The sequence below is a fragment of the Chanodichthys erythropterus genome, chromosome 4 (genome assembly GCF_024489055.1).
Source record: "Chanodichthys erythropterus isolate Z2021 chromosome 4, ASM2448905v1, whole genome shotgun sequence".
Taxonomy (NCBI): Eukaryota; Metazoa; Chordata; class Actinopteri; order Cypriniformes; family Xenocyprididae; genus Chanodichthys; species Chanodichthys erythropterus.
Genome location: NC_090224.1, coordinates 27,314,517 through 27,332,657, shown reverse-complemented (window position 1 = coordinate 27,332,657; position 18,141 = coordinate 27,314,517). Strand labels below are relative to the sequence as shown.

Here is an 18,141-nt window from a genome sequence, read left to right as displayed (position 1 = left end):
AATGCATGAAATAGCATTACACGGGGATGCCCCCCAACCCCCCACCCCATAAAGAAAAACAGTATTTATCCTTTACTAGATAAAAAATAAATTCTGCCATTTCCTTACAAAAATTTTGGGTAATTTTACAATCAAAAAACTAATGTGTTAACACTTCTTTCTCATTTATACAAAAGGAACATATATCATCAATATCAGAGTATCTTGAAATTATTGATTTAACAAGTTAGATGGTATGTAAAAATTTTAAAATGTATTTCTTTAGTTTTGTTATTGATACAATATTTAAAGGGGATTAACCAAGCAGTCTTCCAATTAACATTATCTATAATAGAGTTCCAAAAGTATTTTCCTCTAGGTGTTATTTTATTTTATTTTTGGAAAATAGTACAAATATGCTTGTTATTGCATTTTTTAATCAATCAGTTCAAGACTCTTTAAAATTAATTTTGGTTATAGTAACCAAATTTATAATTTGGTAAAAGTTATAGTGAATATGACTTTTAACAAGATGAACAAGAGTAGGAGGAATAGCTTTAATGACCAAATTAAATTCCTAAAAATGCACAGAGAGACTTTGGATTCACATGAATTGTTCATAAGTTAAAAGATTCCCATAATTATCAAACATATTCATACGATGATTAATATTCCTTTTAAACCAATTCCCTAAAAATAAAGATTTATTGGCAGTTGTTATATTGGCATTATTCCAAATGAAGTAAGTATGAGGAAAGAAAATGTGCGAGAAGCAAATTTTCCAGGCTAAAATAACTTGTTGGTGGAATTTGGACAATTTAAGAGGGAGTTTAGAAATATTAAAGTCACAAGTTAACAGAAATTCTAAGCCACCTATTTGGTTAAAGAGACTGTGAGGGGTGTGGGATTTTTTTAATCCAATTGACTTTAAATGTTCTATTAACATCCTTAAAATAAAGTATTTCCAAGCCCCCTTCAGCTTTAGTATTAGTAAGAACCTTTTTCTTAACTCCATGAGGTCTGAAAACGCGTCAGCGCGTTTTGTAGGAAAAAAACAGACTTAAAATACTCCGTCATTTCTTGTCATAGAGACATACGTAATATATCAATTGAAGCTATAGAATGTCTTCTTTTATTTGTGTACACTCAGAGTAAAAACACAATGTTGTGCTTTTTGTAAAATAAAGAAAACTAACATGATGCGTGATCTCTCGTCTCCCTCTGAACGAAGTCCAATCTGATAGTTCTCAGAAAATGAACTGTAACTTATGAATACTAATGACAAAAAAAATACACTTACGTCTAAAGAAACATTGAAATGTCAGGTTTTAAATTGTGTAAGTCAAATCGAAAACAAACATTCTGTGTTTATGTTATCCGTATGAAAAGAGAGCCGTGTCAGAAGTCTGTGATTCAGCTCATTACCCGCTAATGCGGCCACGCCCACGGAGCCAGCTCTATTCAGAGGCAATACATGCATACATCGTATTCAACAATATATTAAGTGTTTATTTGGATGGTAAAGCCATGGTTAGCGATCTCTAGAAGACATGCAGTTAGTTCCTAGTTCCTTTTCTTCTTTATATGAATTTGTGGCCTAAAGGTGTACAGAGCGCCCTCCGGCTGCAAGTATGAATTTAAAACACCATTCCTGAAATGTCCTCTTCTTCTTTAGAATAATTTGTGGACTAAATGTGCACAGAGAGCACCCTCCAGCTACAAGTATGAATCAAAAACACAGTATCCAGCACTCAAAGTGATGACAATAAATATTACTTCTAAGTATAGAAATTTGACATAAATATATAAGAATCCATCAATATTTCTCCAAATGTGCATGCTTTTAAGCTAAAAGCCTAAATGAAATGCCATAGAGGTAACATAATTGTTCAGACACTTTGCATCACAGAAATACATTATATTTTAAAGAATATAATAGAATACCATTATTTTAAATTGTAATAATATTTCACAGTATTGCTGTTTATGATGAGCTGAGACACGATTACAGAGGGTTTTTTCACAGCCTACCTGACTGAAAGGCCTCATTAATATGCAAGTCATTTCAGGTCATTATTATGTGATTCTTTTATCTTCTCAGGTGTAAATGGCCCATTATTTATGCAGATTCACGCCTCCTCGCATACTGTGTTTCTTGACAAAAAGTGTCTTAATAAATTTAAATCTCTCTATTGTTTTATATGAAAGAGTAGTCAGCATAATTTTTACATAATTCTGAAGCAAAAACTCTAGTCTACAACCTCCAATACCCAAAAGTCTTGTGAACACAGATTTAATATACTTTTTTGGCCTTATTTCAGTGACTTAAGTTTTTAGTTTTTTCAATAACCATGCATAAACATTATTCCTTCAAAAACACAAACATGTACATACATGTTCCTCACATATTATTGTAGCCTAGTTTGTGCTGAATACAGTGTAATGACACATTTTCCATGAATATGTTTATGAACAACTGAAAAAAGCACAAATGTCAGAGCATGTCAAAACTTCTCCAAGCCCCAAATCAGCCTCAGACTCCAGAGAGTTAAGTCTTTGGTATTTGTTTTTCCAAATTAAAGAATAAAACAAATTATTGATATCTTTACAATAAGAATCTTTAACATACAAAGATAGGGAGGGATAGACAAATCGAGATATGCCTTCTGCTTTAGATAATAGGAGGAGAAATTTAAGTTTTGTCTTTCTGTAACATCCTTTGTTACAAGAATGCCTAGGTATTTGACAGAGGTCTTCACTGGTATGTTATTAATAACATTATCATTTAAATTGTGTAAAAGGAGGTTTTTACATTTGGATAAATTTAGAGTTAAACCAGAAGCCTTAGAAAAAATATTGATGAAGGAGATAGCATTGGGAATAAGAGATCCCAATGCTCTTTAAAAATAAAGTTGTGTCATTTGCCAATTGTGATATTTTAATTTCTTTACCAAAAATTCGAAGACCTTGAATTTGTTCATTATTAGCAATACCAATGGATAATAATTCAACTACCAACAAAAATAAAAAGGGGGAAAATAGACAACCTTGACGTACTCCATGGTTAATGTTAAATCTTTTAGAGGTGGAAGTGTTAAGTATTACAGAACTATTAATATCATTGTAAAACATTTTAACTGCTTTAAAAAATGTATTTCCAAATCCCAAAAAAAGCATTATAGTTTTAAATAAGAATTTATGTTCAGTTGTATCAAACGCTTTATAAAAATCCAGAAAAAAATGACTGTTCCTTCATCAACATTCTCAGCATAATCCAAAAGGTCAAACACACGTCTAATATTGTTAGTTATGTGTCAACCTTTTAAAAAAAACTATTCACTTGGTATCCACTAATAATTTTATTTAAACCTTCTCTTAATCTATTTGCAAATAGATTACGCCAGCAGCCATATCACCCTGTAGCGCCAGCAGCCATATCACCCTGTAGCCCAAGACTGGTTGCCCACTGAAGCTAAGCAGGGCTGAGCCTGGTTAGTACCTGGATGGGAGACCTCCTGGGAAAACTAGGTTGCTGCTGGAAGAGGTGTTAGTGAGGCCAGCAGGGGGTGCTCACCCTGTGGTCTGTGTGGGTCCTAACACCCCAGTATAGTGATGGGGACACTATACTGACAAAAAGCACCGTCCTTCGGATGAGACGTTAAACCGAGGTCCTGACTCTCTGTGGTCATTAAAAATCCCAGGATGTCCTTCGAAAAGAGTAGGGGTGTAACCCCGACATCCTGGCCAAACTTGCCCATTGGCCTCTGTCCATCATGGCCTCCTAATCATCCCTATACACTGATTGGCTTCCTCACTCTGTCTCCTCTCTACCAATAAGCTGGTGTGTGGTGGGCGTACTGGCGCAATATGGCTGCTGTCACATCATCCAGGTGGATGCTGCACATTGGTGGTGGTTGAGGAGATTCCCCCTTCAATATGTAAAGCGCTTTGAGTGCCCAGAAAAGCGCTATATAAATGTAAGGATTATTATTATTATTATTATAAATACTAAAGTAATTAATTTATAATCAAATGTTAGAAGAGAGATTGGTCTCTAATTTTCTATCAAGTGTGGATCTTTTTCCAGTTTAGCAATTAACGAAATGACACCTTGTTTCATGGTAATAGTCATTTCGCCACTGTTAATACAGTCATTATACATATTATAAAGAGGAATTTCAATCAGTTCCCAAAAGTAAAAATCTTCTGTCAAGTGTCAACCCATCTATACCTGGTGCTTTCCCTTTTTTCATTTTAATCAGGGCATCTTTGATCTCAGAAGAAGTTATAGTGGATTCACAGAAGTCTTGAAATTCTTTATCAATAACAGGAATATGTTATCGGACTGTTTGAATAAACTCTTCACGATTATATAGATCAAATTTGGAATTATATAGTTCTTTATAAAATGAGTAAACAAAGTCAGAAATTTTTGATGGATCCATACAATGATTCCCATTAATATTTAAAGCAGTTAAAGCATTTCTTTTAAAATTTCTTTTTAAGAAATGTTTAAATTTTGCAGCTGTCAACTAGCATGTGTGTTCTGCTCCTGCATGTAAGTAAATATCTGTCTATATTAGCAGGAATCAATAGTCTATATTCGTCAATCAAAAAGGGAAATCAAAACTAGGACTGCAGGTATACAAACCGTAAACCAAGCAGCACATGTTTAACATTTTGAATATCAATCACGCTCATGTTATTCATTCCAGTCAGCTCATGTTATTATGAAAATATGTGTGCATTCGAATGCTCAGGTAAGATGATGAAAAATTATAACAGCCTTCTGTCTGTACCGTTTTGACTTTTTTGCTCGCTTTCATCAGTTTTGCTTTTATTCTCGTGCACTGACTTGTTCGCTAAACTGAACAGCCAATCATAGTTCTCTCTCTTTTCACCCACATTTTCACTGATCACAACCAATATGATACAGATTATTTTTGTATTTGTGCTTTTGTATTCCTACATGCAATACCAATATGTAATTTTTTTTAATTAGTCTTTTACACAATGGTAACTATATAATTATTAGCCTACAGCAATAAAAGAGGTTAGATCACACTGGACACATTAGGGTCTTTTTCTCAATAGCTGGGCACTGTTGTGCCTGCAGTGCACACATATCTCAGCGTCTCGGATGTTTCCTTAATGTCTCCTGTGTAGGTGAATTTAGCAGAGAAGGAGAAGGAAAGGCGGCAGACTGCAAAACACTCCATGGCGGAGCTGCGTGAGAGGGTCACGGGCCTCCAGACAGAGCATGAGTCCATCCTCCATGCCGTAGGAGCTCAAATTGACTCAGCGTGCCAGTTCTTGTCAAAAGACTCAGCCGCCAAGCTTGAAGTACCCACAAACACACACACTACAGTACACTACAAAAAACAATTGCTATACTATAATAAAAGCTGCATATAAATTTGTGTAGAGTATGTACTGTTTTTTTTTATAAAGAACTTTTTGACTTATAAAGTATGTGTAGTGTGAATGCAATCTTGACATGCTACAAACTAGAGATGCACCGATTGCAATTTTCTTGGCCAATTCCAAATTTCCGATTTTTTGTTAGTGAGATCGTCCAATACCGATTTTTGCAGATTCCGATTTTCTTTCTAAGAACTATAATTGACAACATATACAAACAAAAATCTACTTTTCTTCAATGCAATGTTTTTTTTTTTTCATAAAAAAACAAACAAAAAACAAACAAAACAAAAAAAAAAACAAGTAAAAGTCAGTAATAAAATATAAACGGCTCAAATAAATGCAATAGAATAAAGAGAGCTATGAAACTTTTTTTTTGGGTTAACTGGGTTTCTATTCAGGTAAGAAATACTACAGAAATTAAAGTAATCAAATGTAAAATGACACATTCAGTGTTTTTTTCTTCTTATTTTTTTTTTACATTGGTTACCTTAATTTCTGTAGTCTTTGTTGTAAATATTAATACAGATCAATTCTTACCATTAAAGTTATAAAACGTATTCAGTCAAGAGCTGAAATTGATTTTCTTTGTTTTTTGTTCTTTGATTAACATGACAGACAGCAGCAGGAATATTGGACTGCTGTCCCTTTAAGAGTTTATGAACGGTGTTCAACAGACCCAGTACCGTTACACACAACATGGGTTCACTTTCTTAGCTATTTAATTTAACGATTCAAAACCGACTGTGTTTTTTGACATACTTTTGTATTTATTTGACAGTTTAAGCGCATTATGCTACTCGTTTTGGTACTTGTGAGTAATGTTCCCTCTAATTTTTTTTCTCGCTGAGCAAAACTTTTCTCTGCTGAGTGCACATTTTGGCCACCTGAGCAAAAAAATACTTTATATCAGACCTGTACAAGGAACGTAAACACACACAACACACACACACACACACACACACACACACACACAAAAATGGTTTTATCATGCAACTGTAACATTTAACTTTAATGTGCCGTTTCTATTTTATTTGACCCTTGATGTAACTTAGTGATATATTTAATCATATTTCTGAAAACAAGCAGTTCAGTCACTAAATTAAGCACATTTTAGGTTACTTGAGATTTTTTCACATTGCTGTATTAACTGTACCAGTCTTTATCAAGAAATTCTATTAAAAAATAATTTCTGTCCTCCTGCAGGACAGTTCAATTCTTTATAATAATATAATATGAGCAGTTACAATGATGGTTTGGGACAACCATAATGTGTTTTTGTACAGTCAATTATTAGCAACAGACAGTGTTAAACCATCAAAATTACATGTTTATTGCTTATGAATTTCCCAGATTTTATATACCAGGAGGTTTCAGGATTTTTCCCAGCTTTAAAACTGTATTTTTTTAAGAATTTCAAACAATAAAAACTGTTTTGTGGCTCTTTAATATGTCGTGACCATGGTCGTGACAGATTGCTGTAGCATGTCAGCTCAAGAGGCTCGTAAACCGATCATATCTTGCTACGAGTCCATTTATAGCATCAAATAAACATGAATGAACATGAGAATGAATGTTGTTTCAAATGCGGAAAGATGTCAATATACACAATTTTTCAAGTTTAACTCCACCGAGGTTAATCTTCTAAATCCTATCTGTTGGACAATGGTGGATTACTTTTAGTCATTTGCTGCGTTCCAGTTCGCCTACTTATACTACGCCCTAAAAGTATGTACTTTTTCTGTGAACAAAAACTACTTACTTTTGAGTGTGTAGCAAGAGTAGACAAGCTTTGGGACATACTATCACGCCATACAATTGCGTCTTTGCTCTCTGCCTTATCCAGTCACCGTAAACTGCCCTGTCAATCATCTTACATCCTCCACATTTCATTTAAAGTTATCTAATTTCCTGCCGTATCGGAGAGAAATGCAGCACGTTGATCTGCAGTTGCGAGTCTTTCATGTGGAGAACGCTCCTCATATTAATGCATAATGATGCATCTAAAAGTTAATGGCCAATCAGATCTTTACCACATTGGTATTTGTAGATGAAAAATAACACATATAACATTAAAATAAATATTTTCTATCAGTTTGAAATGATTATTAGTCACTCAAACAACCTCTCAGCATCGACCGTGCATATTCACCATGTTTTGTAGTTTTTAACACTTTTTACTCGTGTTTGTAGTTCTGAACTGAATCCTCGTACAACGCGCAATGGGTTGTGGGCAATATTAGCCTCTATAGTGTGCACGGATCCACATTTTGAAAATCTACCGGAAATAGTAGACCATCCGGGGACTTTTGGCATACTCTTTTCAACATACTATGCTTTGGGACACACTTATTTTAATCTCACATACTATTTAGGATGGATAGTATGGACATTGGGACGCAGGGACAATTTGGGTATCTCACATATTCTGAATGTCTTCGGCAGAATTCAAATGAGCCATTTTAATATAGATTAATCTAGATTAATTCCAAGATTAATCTAGATTAATTTAGATTAAAAAAAAAAAAAATCTATGCCCACCGCTAAATAAAATATAATATAATATAATATTTAAGTATTTAAACTGATATACAGTATTATATCAGTTTAAATGCTTCCATTTGTTTTAATATATTATAAAGTGAAAACAAACTGAAGCATTTAAACAGGTCTGATAAAAAGCTAAATATTTTTAAGAAAAGTGAACGTTAACTCTTGTATAGTTATCTAAACATCCCTGAAACCCACACCACCACCACACATAAAAATCTATTTAAACTGAGGTATATCACTTATGTATTTTGAGTTTGCAAGCTACACCTGTGGTTCACCTTTTTTTCATTAAAACTTGACATTTTATTTCACATTTCTTTTCATTTCGCATTGCCTCTTGTATTGAGGTATTTATTCCGCAAACATGACAGTATTCTTACCGCGACTGATTTGGCTCAGGCCCGCTCACACGCGCTCACATCGTTCTCTTTCTATGAAACCTGTAAACCGCATTCTAACTCAATAGCGACAATAACTTTATAGCGGTTGACCAGAGCACTGCAATTATTTCTCATTTAAACTACAGTCAAGTGGATTTCCCCACACCTGATTTCATGGCTGCATCTGAAAACTGGAAAATGCTGCCTTCTGAGGACACATTTCAAGGTAGTAAGGCATCAAGGCACGTCTGAATCCAATGTTAGCTTCACTTCCTGTCTCATGAGGTACCTTGTTCAGATTGATTTTTGAAGGAAGCATAGATGTATCCTTAGCTGCCTTTGATATCCCACAATCCTGTGCTTTCCATTCTGTGACAGTTGAGCTAGAAAAATAAATATGGCGTCCAAAAGTTGGGTTTGCTGCTCAGTTTGTGTGTAAATGTACGATTTTGACCAACATATTTAAATTTTGATATCACTTCTATCGAGAAATTACTACTGTAATAATTAAATATTTCTTTAGTTCTCACCAAAGCTCGCTCTATTTTGCTGTAGATCATTAAACTGTTACGCTGCCTCAGAAGTCTATCCAAAATCAATTTTGTGAGGTGCCTTCACGCACAAACGCTGCCATACAAGTCATTCTCTTATAAGACAGCAAGGCAGCAAGACAGCTACCTAGGTTTTCGGACACAGCCCATGTCTGTTCTCTGTGCGGCAATTATTCTTTCTGCACGCAGCTTAGAGGGAACATTGCTTGTGAGTCTGTTTGACTTCTATCTCTATTTGAGACTGAGCGTGGCTTATTCGCTTCACTAATATAGATCAGTGGTGCGCACGCTTTTGGTGTGAGCGCGAAACCTGCAGGAATGACTGAAATGTATGCGCAGTAAGCACTATTAAACCAGAGCGAATGAGGTGAGTGAGAGAGAGGAGGCGCCCACGTGAATGTGTGTCACTTCACCTTAACAGAGAAGAGAGCGAGAACGTGCATTTGACGTTATAGACCCTTTTCACATGACGTCACACAGTTTCCGTTAGGACTCGAAGCAGTGTATCCTCACTTCCGTCAGCATAGTGGAATACTAGCGCGACTCGAATGAAGTGCACTCAATAGTTGTACATATGCCACAAATGTGGTTAAAGGATAACTGTAGTCGCCTAATTTCATGTACATTCAAGGTGAGGTATTTGGCAGCCGCAGATCTCAAACAAACTTACCGATCGGCGAGATTTGCTGCTTGAAGTCGGAGGAGTTGAATACGTAACAGTTACTGAAGCCATGCAATTTGCTGCCCATATCTTGCAAACTTTGCTGTCTTTATTGCAGATGAAGCTGTTTACATACATTTGTGAAATAAACGCATGTTTCCAACATTTACATGCAGTAAAAAAACTAATCATTCAAAGCTTAATGTACTACTTATTTCAGTGCCTACAGGCCTATGTACAATGAAGATCAACATAAGCTTATTCTTTTTAAATATCAAAGTCTATTTTTATACTTTTATTTCAATAAATATGACGCATAATAATGCAAATTGTGTTTAATATAATACTATTTCTACATGAAGACTGTAATGTAAAAACTGACTCATGTACATGGCATTTTTACCATAGTAAAAAAAAAAAACATTGTCATCATTCATCTCTTTATTGCAGAACAAGATCGTCACATACAAAAATATACAGAGGATTTACAATAGTATACTCATTGTTATAGCAGCATTAAATGAACGAAATCAAATTATTTCTTCAGGGAATAACATTAAATGAACACATAGGCTACTTCCGTTTTGTATTTTCAATACACTCCTTACAGATTATACACTCTTAATATATTGCAGCAGTTCAGTTTAAACTGGTATTATGTAAAATTATCTAAAATCTTCACACTATTAATTCTTCGGAGTATTATATGTGGATGTGTTACTTCCAGGTGTCCATTACTCGTATATAAATCTTACAAGAACAATATCCATTATTATAGCCTACCATTTTCTAAAAACAATGATTTGTTTTTAAAGATAATGTTCTTGTTATTCCAAATAGGCTAACAGATTTGTGTGGACACACAATCGTTGTGATAAAACTCTGACAGCAATTCACGGACACAACATTGCTAAAGTTTCTGCTCGTGGAAACCCTAACCAAGGCAGTTACAGAAAGGAAATAATAAATATCATTACCAGAAGAACCCGAATGTGTAAATTCTTGACATAAACAGTTCGCATTTAAAGTTATTAAAGCATTTTCCCGAGAAGTCGCCGGCGCGAAGGTAAGACGGAACAACTGATACACTGCTTTGCTGATAAGCGGAAGTTAACTGACGTCACTGTGAAAAGGGTCTATTGCCTGTGCCGCTGGTAACAAAACAGATTGGCTCGGAATCGGTAAGAAGTGAGACAGATCTCAATCCCTGGCCAACCAATCGGTCCATCTCTACTACAAACGCCATGTTGGCATGTGCCCTATGATGTCAGTGGTGCCATAGTTCTCTGCTATTGGCCCTTAACTTAATGGCAGTTTCTAATTGACTGGTGTTCCTCCTGTACAATTAATTATTTTACTTAAAGATTACAAATCAATTTAAAGAGCTACAAATCAAACCTTGTTTGATTTATCTTCACTCTAAACAAAAGTGGTGCTAAATAGCACTAAAAGTGGTTCATTGGCTTGAAATCATATGGGAACCACTTTAACACTCTGAGGTCTGAGGTATCGCCGGCGATACCACCGCGGTTTTTTTCTTACCAGTGTGAAAGAGACTCAAAATACTCTGTCAATGTTGCACATACAATTAAGAGCTATACACCATTTTAATCTGTTGAATATCTTCTTTTATTTGTGTACACTCAGAGTAAAAACAAAATGTTGTGCTTTTTGCAAAATAAAGAAAACTAACATGATGCGTGATCTCTCGTCTCCCTCTGAACAAAGTGTAACTTAGTGAATACTAATCACAAAAAAAATAGACTTATGTCTAAAAAAACTTTGAAATGTCAGGTTTTAAATCGTGTAAGTCAAATCGAAAACAAATATTCTCTGTTTATGTAATCTGTATGAAAAGAGAGCCATGTCAGAAGTCTGTGATTCAGCTCATTATCCGCTAATGCGGCCACGGCCACAGAGCCAGCGCTATTCAGACGTAAATTCAGTCAATGCATGCATACATCGTCTCAATCGTGTATTTATTGTCTTGAAAAGTGTTTTCAATGGACATAGTTAGCAATCTCTGGCCTCTGTTAGTTCGGTTAGTTCCTGGATTGCCTATTCTTCTTTTTGCTCAGGCATTTGTGGACTAAAAACGCACAGAGCGCCCTCCGGCTGCAAGTATGAATTGAAAACACAGTATCCAGCACTCATTGTAATGACAATAAATCCTGAATAAATATAACACCTCTGTATAGAAAATTGACAAACATATGAGAATCAATGAATATTTCTCCAAATGTGCATGCTTTTAAGCTAAAAGCCTATATGAAATGCCATAGAGGTAACATAATTGTTCAGACACTTTGCATCACAGAAATACATTATATTTTAAAGAATATAATAGAATACCATTATTTTAAATTGTAATAATATTTACGGCCGGGAGGCCCCTGAGAGCGTGTGATGACAGTGCTCAGGGAGGCCGTCTTTTTCACACTGATAGGACCCGAGCATGTAAGGTCGGGATGTCCAAGTTATAAAATCTGACAAAAGTGGACGGCGAGGACCAGCCGGCCGACTCACAGATGTCTTTGAGAGAAACGCCACTAGACCACGCCCAGGATGAGGCCATGCCTCTAGTGGAGTGGGCTCTTACTCTTATGGGGCAGTCCAGGCCCATAGAGGAGTAGCATAGAGCAATTGCGTCGACTATCCAACGCGAGAGACGTTGCTTTGAGACCGGAGACCCTTTGGTGCGGCCGCCAAAGCAGATGAAGAGCTGGTCTGACTGCCTGAATGGCTGAGGCCGCTCAGTATAGATTCTCAATGCCCTGACGGGGCAGAGTAAATGCACCTCTCGCTCGTCCGTGGAAGGAGGTAGCGCTGAGACGGAAATAACCTGGGCTCTGAATGGGGTCGAGAGCACCTTGGGGACATAACCATGTCTGGGTTTTAAAACGACTTTGGAGTCGTTGGGCCCGAACTCAAGGCATGCAGGGCTCACAGAGAGGGCCTGCAGGTGGCCGATGTGCTTAACCGATGCTAGCGCAAGTAGCAGAGCGGTTTTAAGCGTTAAGGGCCGAAGGTCAGCTGACTGCAGTGGCTCGAAGGGCGGACCCTTGAGGGCTGCAAGGACAGTGGAAAGGTCCCAAGAGGGAACGGTAAGTGGTCTAGGGGGATTAAGCGCCTAGCGCCTCTTAGGAAACGGACAACGAGGCCGTTTCTGCCCACCGTCTGGTCAGCGATATGTGTGTGAAACGCTCCAATGGCTGCAACATAGACTTTGAGTGTGGAAGGGGTGAGACCGCTATCCAGCCGCTCTTGGAGGAAAGGCAAGGCAAGGCAAGGCAATTTTATTTGTATAGCACATTTCATACACAATGGTAATTCAAGGTGCTTTACATAAAGAAGAAGAATAAAAATAAAACATAAGGAATAGAAATAACAGTAAAAACAGATAATTTTGCTTGGATTTAAAATGCATTAAAAGTCAGAATCATGATGATACATAAAAGATATAAAAATACATTAAAAATGAAATAAAAACAGGAAAAGAATTTAAAGAATAAAAAGATAATACGTATAAAATAAAGTGCAAACAGTTCGGACATAGCACAGTGCTCAATCAGCAAATGCATAGGTAAAAAGATGTGTTTTGAGTCTGGATTTGAATGTGGCTACTGTTGGAGCACACCTGATCTCTTCTGGAAGCTGGTTCCAGCTGCGGCTGGCATAACAGCTAAAAGCAGACTAAATGCTTTGAGTGAGCCCTTGGTATTTTTAAGTGAGTTGATCCTGATGATCTGAGTGATCTGTTAGGTTTATATTCTATGAGCATATCTGCAATGTATTAAGGTCCTAGGCCATTGAGTGATTTATAAACAAGCAACAGTACTTTAAAATCAATTCTAAATGCAACTGGAAGCCAGTGCAAGGACCTGAGGACTGGTGTGAAGTGTTCATGTTTTCGGGTTCTGCTCAGAATCCTGGCAGCAGCGTTCTGTACGAGCTGCAGCTGTCTTATGGTCTTTTTGGGAAGACCAGTGAGGAGCCCATTACAATAATCCACCCTGCTGGTGTTGAAAGCATGAACAAGTTTCTCTAAGTCTTGACTGGAGACAAAGCATCTAATTCTTGCAATATTTTTGAGATGATAATATGCTGATTTAGTTATTGTCTTTACATGGCTACTGAAACTCAGGTCTGACTCCAAAATCACACCAAGATTCCTGACTTGATTTTTAGTTGTTTGACCCCTAGAGTGAAGGTACATGTTCACTTTGAGAACTTCATCTTTGTTTCCAAACACAATGACTTCAGTTTTGTCTTTGTTTAACTGAAGGAAGTTTAGGCACATCCAATTTTTAATTTCATCAATGCATTGACACAGGGAGTCAATGGGGCTGTAGTCGTTGGGTGATAGGGCTAGGTAAATCTGGGTGTCACCTGCATAGCTGTGATATGCAATTTGGTTCTTTCTCATTATTTGGCTCAGTGGCAGCATATATAGGTTGAACAGAAGGGGTGCAAGTATTGAACCTTGAGGGACTCCGCATGTCATGGATGTCCACTCAGACTTATGGTCACCGATACTCACATAATAACCTCTCCCTTCTAAGTATGACCTGAACCATTTAAGGACCATCCCAGAAAGCCCAACCCAGTTTTCCAGCCTGTCAAGAAGAATGTTTTGATCGACAGTGTCAAACGCAGCACTGAGGTCGAGAAGAACCAGCACTGATAATTTACCTGAATCTGTGTTAAGGCGAATATCATTTATTATCTTTATGAGTGCTGTCTCTGTGCTGTGATGTGGTCGGAAACCAGATTGAAAGTTATCAAAGTATCCATTCAAGCTTAAGAACTTGTTCAGCTGATTGAAAACAACTTTTTCAATGATCTTGCCTATGAAAGGAAGATTTGAGATTGGCCTGTAGTTGCTCAATATGGTGTTATCCAGATTGCTCTTTTTCAGGAGGGGCTTGACAACTGCAGTTTTCAGGGATTTTGGAAAAGTCCCAGAGAGAAGTGAGGCATTTACCATTTCTAGGAGATCTGCTTCTAAACAGTTAAACACTCTTTTGAAAAAAGATGTGGGAAGTGTGTCAAGGGCGCAGGTTGATGTTTTAAGGTGCTGTACTGTTTCTTCCAAAATTTTACCATCAATTGCTTCGAAATCAGATATAATAGCTACTTTCTGAGGTTGTGATCTGATCTGTTTTACCCCAGTGCAGCTCAAGGATGTGCTGATCGCCTTTCTGATATTATTAATTTTCTCAGAGAAGAAGGAAGCAAATTCACTACATTTGCTGTCTGAGAGCATTTCACTGGGAATCTGACTTGGGGGGTTTGTTAGTCTCTCTACTGTAGCAAAAAGAGTGCGGGTGTTGTTTAAGTTTCTGTTTATAATATTAGAGAAGAAGGTCTGTCTAGCTTTAACTAATTCCACATTGAAAGCATGAAGAATATCTTTATAGATGTTATAATGGATTTCAAGTTTTGTCTTTCGCCACATGCGCTCAGCTTTTCTGCATTGTCTTTTCATATTTTTCACTGCTGTTGAGTTTCTCCATGGTGCTTTTTGTCTGCCACTCTTCTTCCTGACTTTCACAGGAGCAATGTTATCAATAACATTCTTTACTTTTGAGTTAAAAGAATCAAGGAGAAAATCAACAGAGTCTGCAGATATGCTTGGTGTTAAAGATATAGCCTTCATAAACAGTGCACTAGTGTTCTCATTTAAGCATCGCTTTTTGACCGAGACAGATCTAGCTTCAACAGTCGGACAGATCAATATTTCAAAGAAAATACAGAAATGATCAGATAGCGCTACATCCTTAATGACAATGGATGAAATGTTTAGACCCTTACTGATAATTAAATCTAGAGTGTGTCCACGATTGTGTGTAGGTCCATGTACATGCTGAGTCAGATCAAAAGTATTCAAAACAGTTATGATTTCTTTTGCCATACTGGATTCTGCATTTTCTATGTGGATGTTAAAGTCCCCAGTAATAGCAAAACAGTCAAACTCTGAGGAAATTGCTGATAACCGTTCTGTAAAGTCCTCCACAAAGGCTGGAGAGTATTTTGGAGGCCTGTAGATAACTATAAGTAGAATGCGAGGAGCACCTTTTAATACAATACCCAAGTATTCGAAAGACAAGTAATCACCAAATGACACTTGCTTGCATTGATAGACATCTTTAAATAGAGCAGCTACACCTCCACCTCTCCTAACAGCTCTGCAGACACTCATAAAAGTAAAGTTAGGAGGGGCTGTTTCATTCAGGATTGTTGCACTGCAGCTGTCTTCAAGCCATGTTTCATTTAGAAGAATAAAATCTAGGTTGTTTGTGGTTATTAAGTCATTGACTAGAAGTGATTTATTTTTAAGTGAGCGTATGTTTAGAAGTGCTAACTTAACAGTCTTACTTTCTGTCTCTACAGTAATCTTAGTTTGACGTGTAATAGGTAGCAGATTAAATGGGTTTGCCAAACTGTTTGAAAAGGCCTTAGGCTTTCTATAACGTAATAAAACAGAAATAGAGAAAGCTGCAGGCACACTGGGTTCCCGCTTGTTCTGTAAACATTTGATAAAGTCACTGTTATCATAGCGGGGACCTGACACACATCACTGAGAGCTGTTATCGGTTGTTTTTGATTCACCTAGAACAGATGAAGGAGGGTGAGGGCACTGGCATTGTGGCAGGGGCCGAAGAGCTCTCACAGGAGGAGGAGGAGGGCGAGCTGGGCCCACAGACTTTGGTGGTTTCGGGGCTTGACGCTTTTTTGTTGATATCTGGGGGCTCGCAGCAAAAGAGTGGGAGAGTTTGGTTCCAGCGTACACCAGTTCCTCCATTTTCTCTGAGAAGCACAGAAGAGGGGATGCTGGAGAGAGGGATAACGTGTCCGGTGAGAGGGGCTGTTGCTCTGGTGTTACCGGAGGCTGTAATATGTTGTCCTGGCTTCCCTGGCTGTTTTCCCGAAAGTCGTCCTTGGGTGCTGAATCTTGGAGCAGTTCTAACACGTCACTGTCTCTCGGTGAGCTCTGTGGGCAGGGCTCAGTCAAGATTGTGTCCGTGAGCAGTGGTTGTTGTGGCTGCGTGGTGTTATCATTCAGCTGCTGAAATGAAGTCCTGTGGTCAGTTGTACTCTGTCCAGGTGTGTTTGTGCCATTCAGGTGGAGTGGATTTGCACACACTGCTGAAGGATGATGGAGGCAGAAGTAAATATTGTCCTTTAGCACTCTTGAGCCCAGTTTGTTTGGGTGCAGGCCATCATGAGTGAACAGTTGTCTCTGACTCCAGAACAGATTGAAGTTGTCGATGAAATTCAGTCCTTTTAAGTTGCAGGTTTTTTGCAGCCATGTGTTAAGTCCAAGCAACTGTGTAAATCTATTTGTTCCTCTTGCTGAGAGTGGTCCACTGATGAACGACTGAACTTTTAGTCTTTTAAGCATTTCGAAAAGTTCATTGAAATCCCTCTTAAGGAGTTCTGACTGCTCCTTCCGAATATCATTCTTCCCCACATGAATGATTAGTCGATTTGCAGTTTTATACTTCATCAGAATGCTCTTAAGTTCCCTTTTTACATCAGAAACTGTTGCTTGTGGAAGGCAGCATGTAGTTGTATTCCTGCTACTAATGTTTGTGATAATAGAGTCACCCACTATCAGAGTCCTGGGTTCGGCTGCTCTCTGAGCTGAGTGCCGCTGACTGTTCAACCTTGAGCGGCAGTTAGCATCGGTGTTAGCTGCTGGCTGATTTGATCTGTGTCCGATCATGTTTGGGGATTCCTCACCCACATTAGATTCCTCACCCACATTCATTAACACTTCAAATCTGTTCTCCAGATGTATTGGCGGTGGTAGGGAGCTAGTGTTTGGGGCAGAGGATGCTACTGCATTAATATGTGATACTCGTGACAATCATGTTCCTGGGCGCAGTCTTCGACTCAGTCCGCATGAGGGCTGTAGTCTCTCCAGAGCGCGCTCTGACGATTCAGAAGCTCTCGGCATCAGTCAGGAACAATGCCCGTTACCCTCTGAAGACTTTCCAGAGGATGTTAGGGCTGATGGCAGTATCTGGGATACGTCACTCTCCACAGGGTCGACGCTGTGCGTCGAGCACCAGTCAACAAAGACAGACCATTTCTGGGTGTAGAGACGCCTGCTGGACTGCTTAGCGGCTCCCATCGAGGGACCATAGGTGCAGAGCCCAAAGCTGGGGCTGGGGGTGCCAGACTGTCCTGTTCGCCTGAGAGAGGAGGTCTCTTCTCAGGGGGATAGGCCATGGGTCTCTCGTGGAGAGCCTGAACAGCTCTGAGGACCAGGTTCGGGTCCTCCAGAGTGGGGCCACCAGCAGGACTCTGTGTTTGTCCTCCCTGATTCGTCTGTTCACACAAGGGATCATTGCGATTGGGGGAAAAGCATAAAGGAGGAGCCTGGGCCAGGTCTGGGCCAGGGCATCCGTCTGTTTTGAAAAGAAGGTTGGGCAGTGAGAGTTGTCTTCTGAGGCGAAGAGGTCGACCTCTGCCTTGCCGAAGATCTCCCAAATCTTTCGTACCGTTTGAGGGTGGAGCATCCACTCGTCTGAGCCGTTGCTCCGCGATAGCATGTCTGCCCCAAGGTTCGACTTGCCAGGAATGTGTG

The 18,141-nt window shown here is 38.3% G+C and overlaps 1 protein-coding gene and 1 pseudogene across 11 annotated transcripts in view; both read left to right on the top strand.

Moving 5' to 3' along the window:
- Positions 1-18,141, top strand: part of LOC137019322 (centrosomal protein of 128 kDa-like) — a 210,961-nt gene that overhangs the window by 126,887 nt on the left and 65,933 nt on the right. For all 11 annotated transcript variants that reach the window (XR_010894990.1, XR_010894991.1, XR_010894992.1 and 8 more), the window contains one exon: positions 5,146-5,322. Coding sequence is in view for 8 of the 11 variants with exons in the window: in XM_067384651.1 (XP_067240752.1) it covers positions 5,146-5,322 (177 nt within the window). In the remaining 3 variants the exon portion in view is untranslated. The remainder of the gene's footprint in view (positions 1-5,145; positions 5,323-18,141) is intronic.
- LOC137019561 (5S ribosomal RNA) lies at positions 3,379-3,520 on the top strand (annotated as a pseudogene).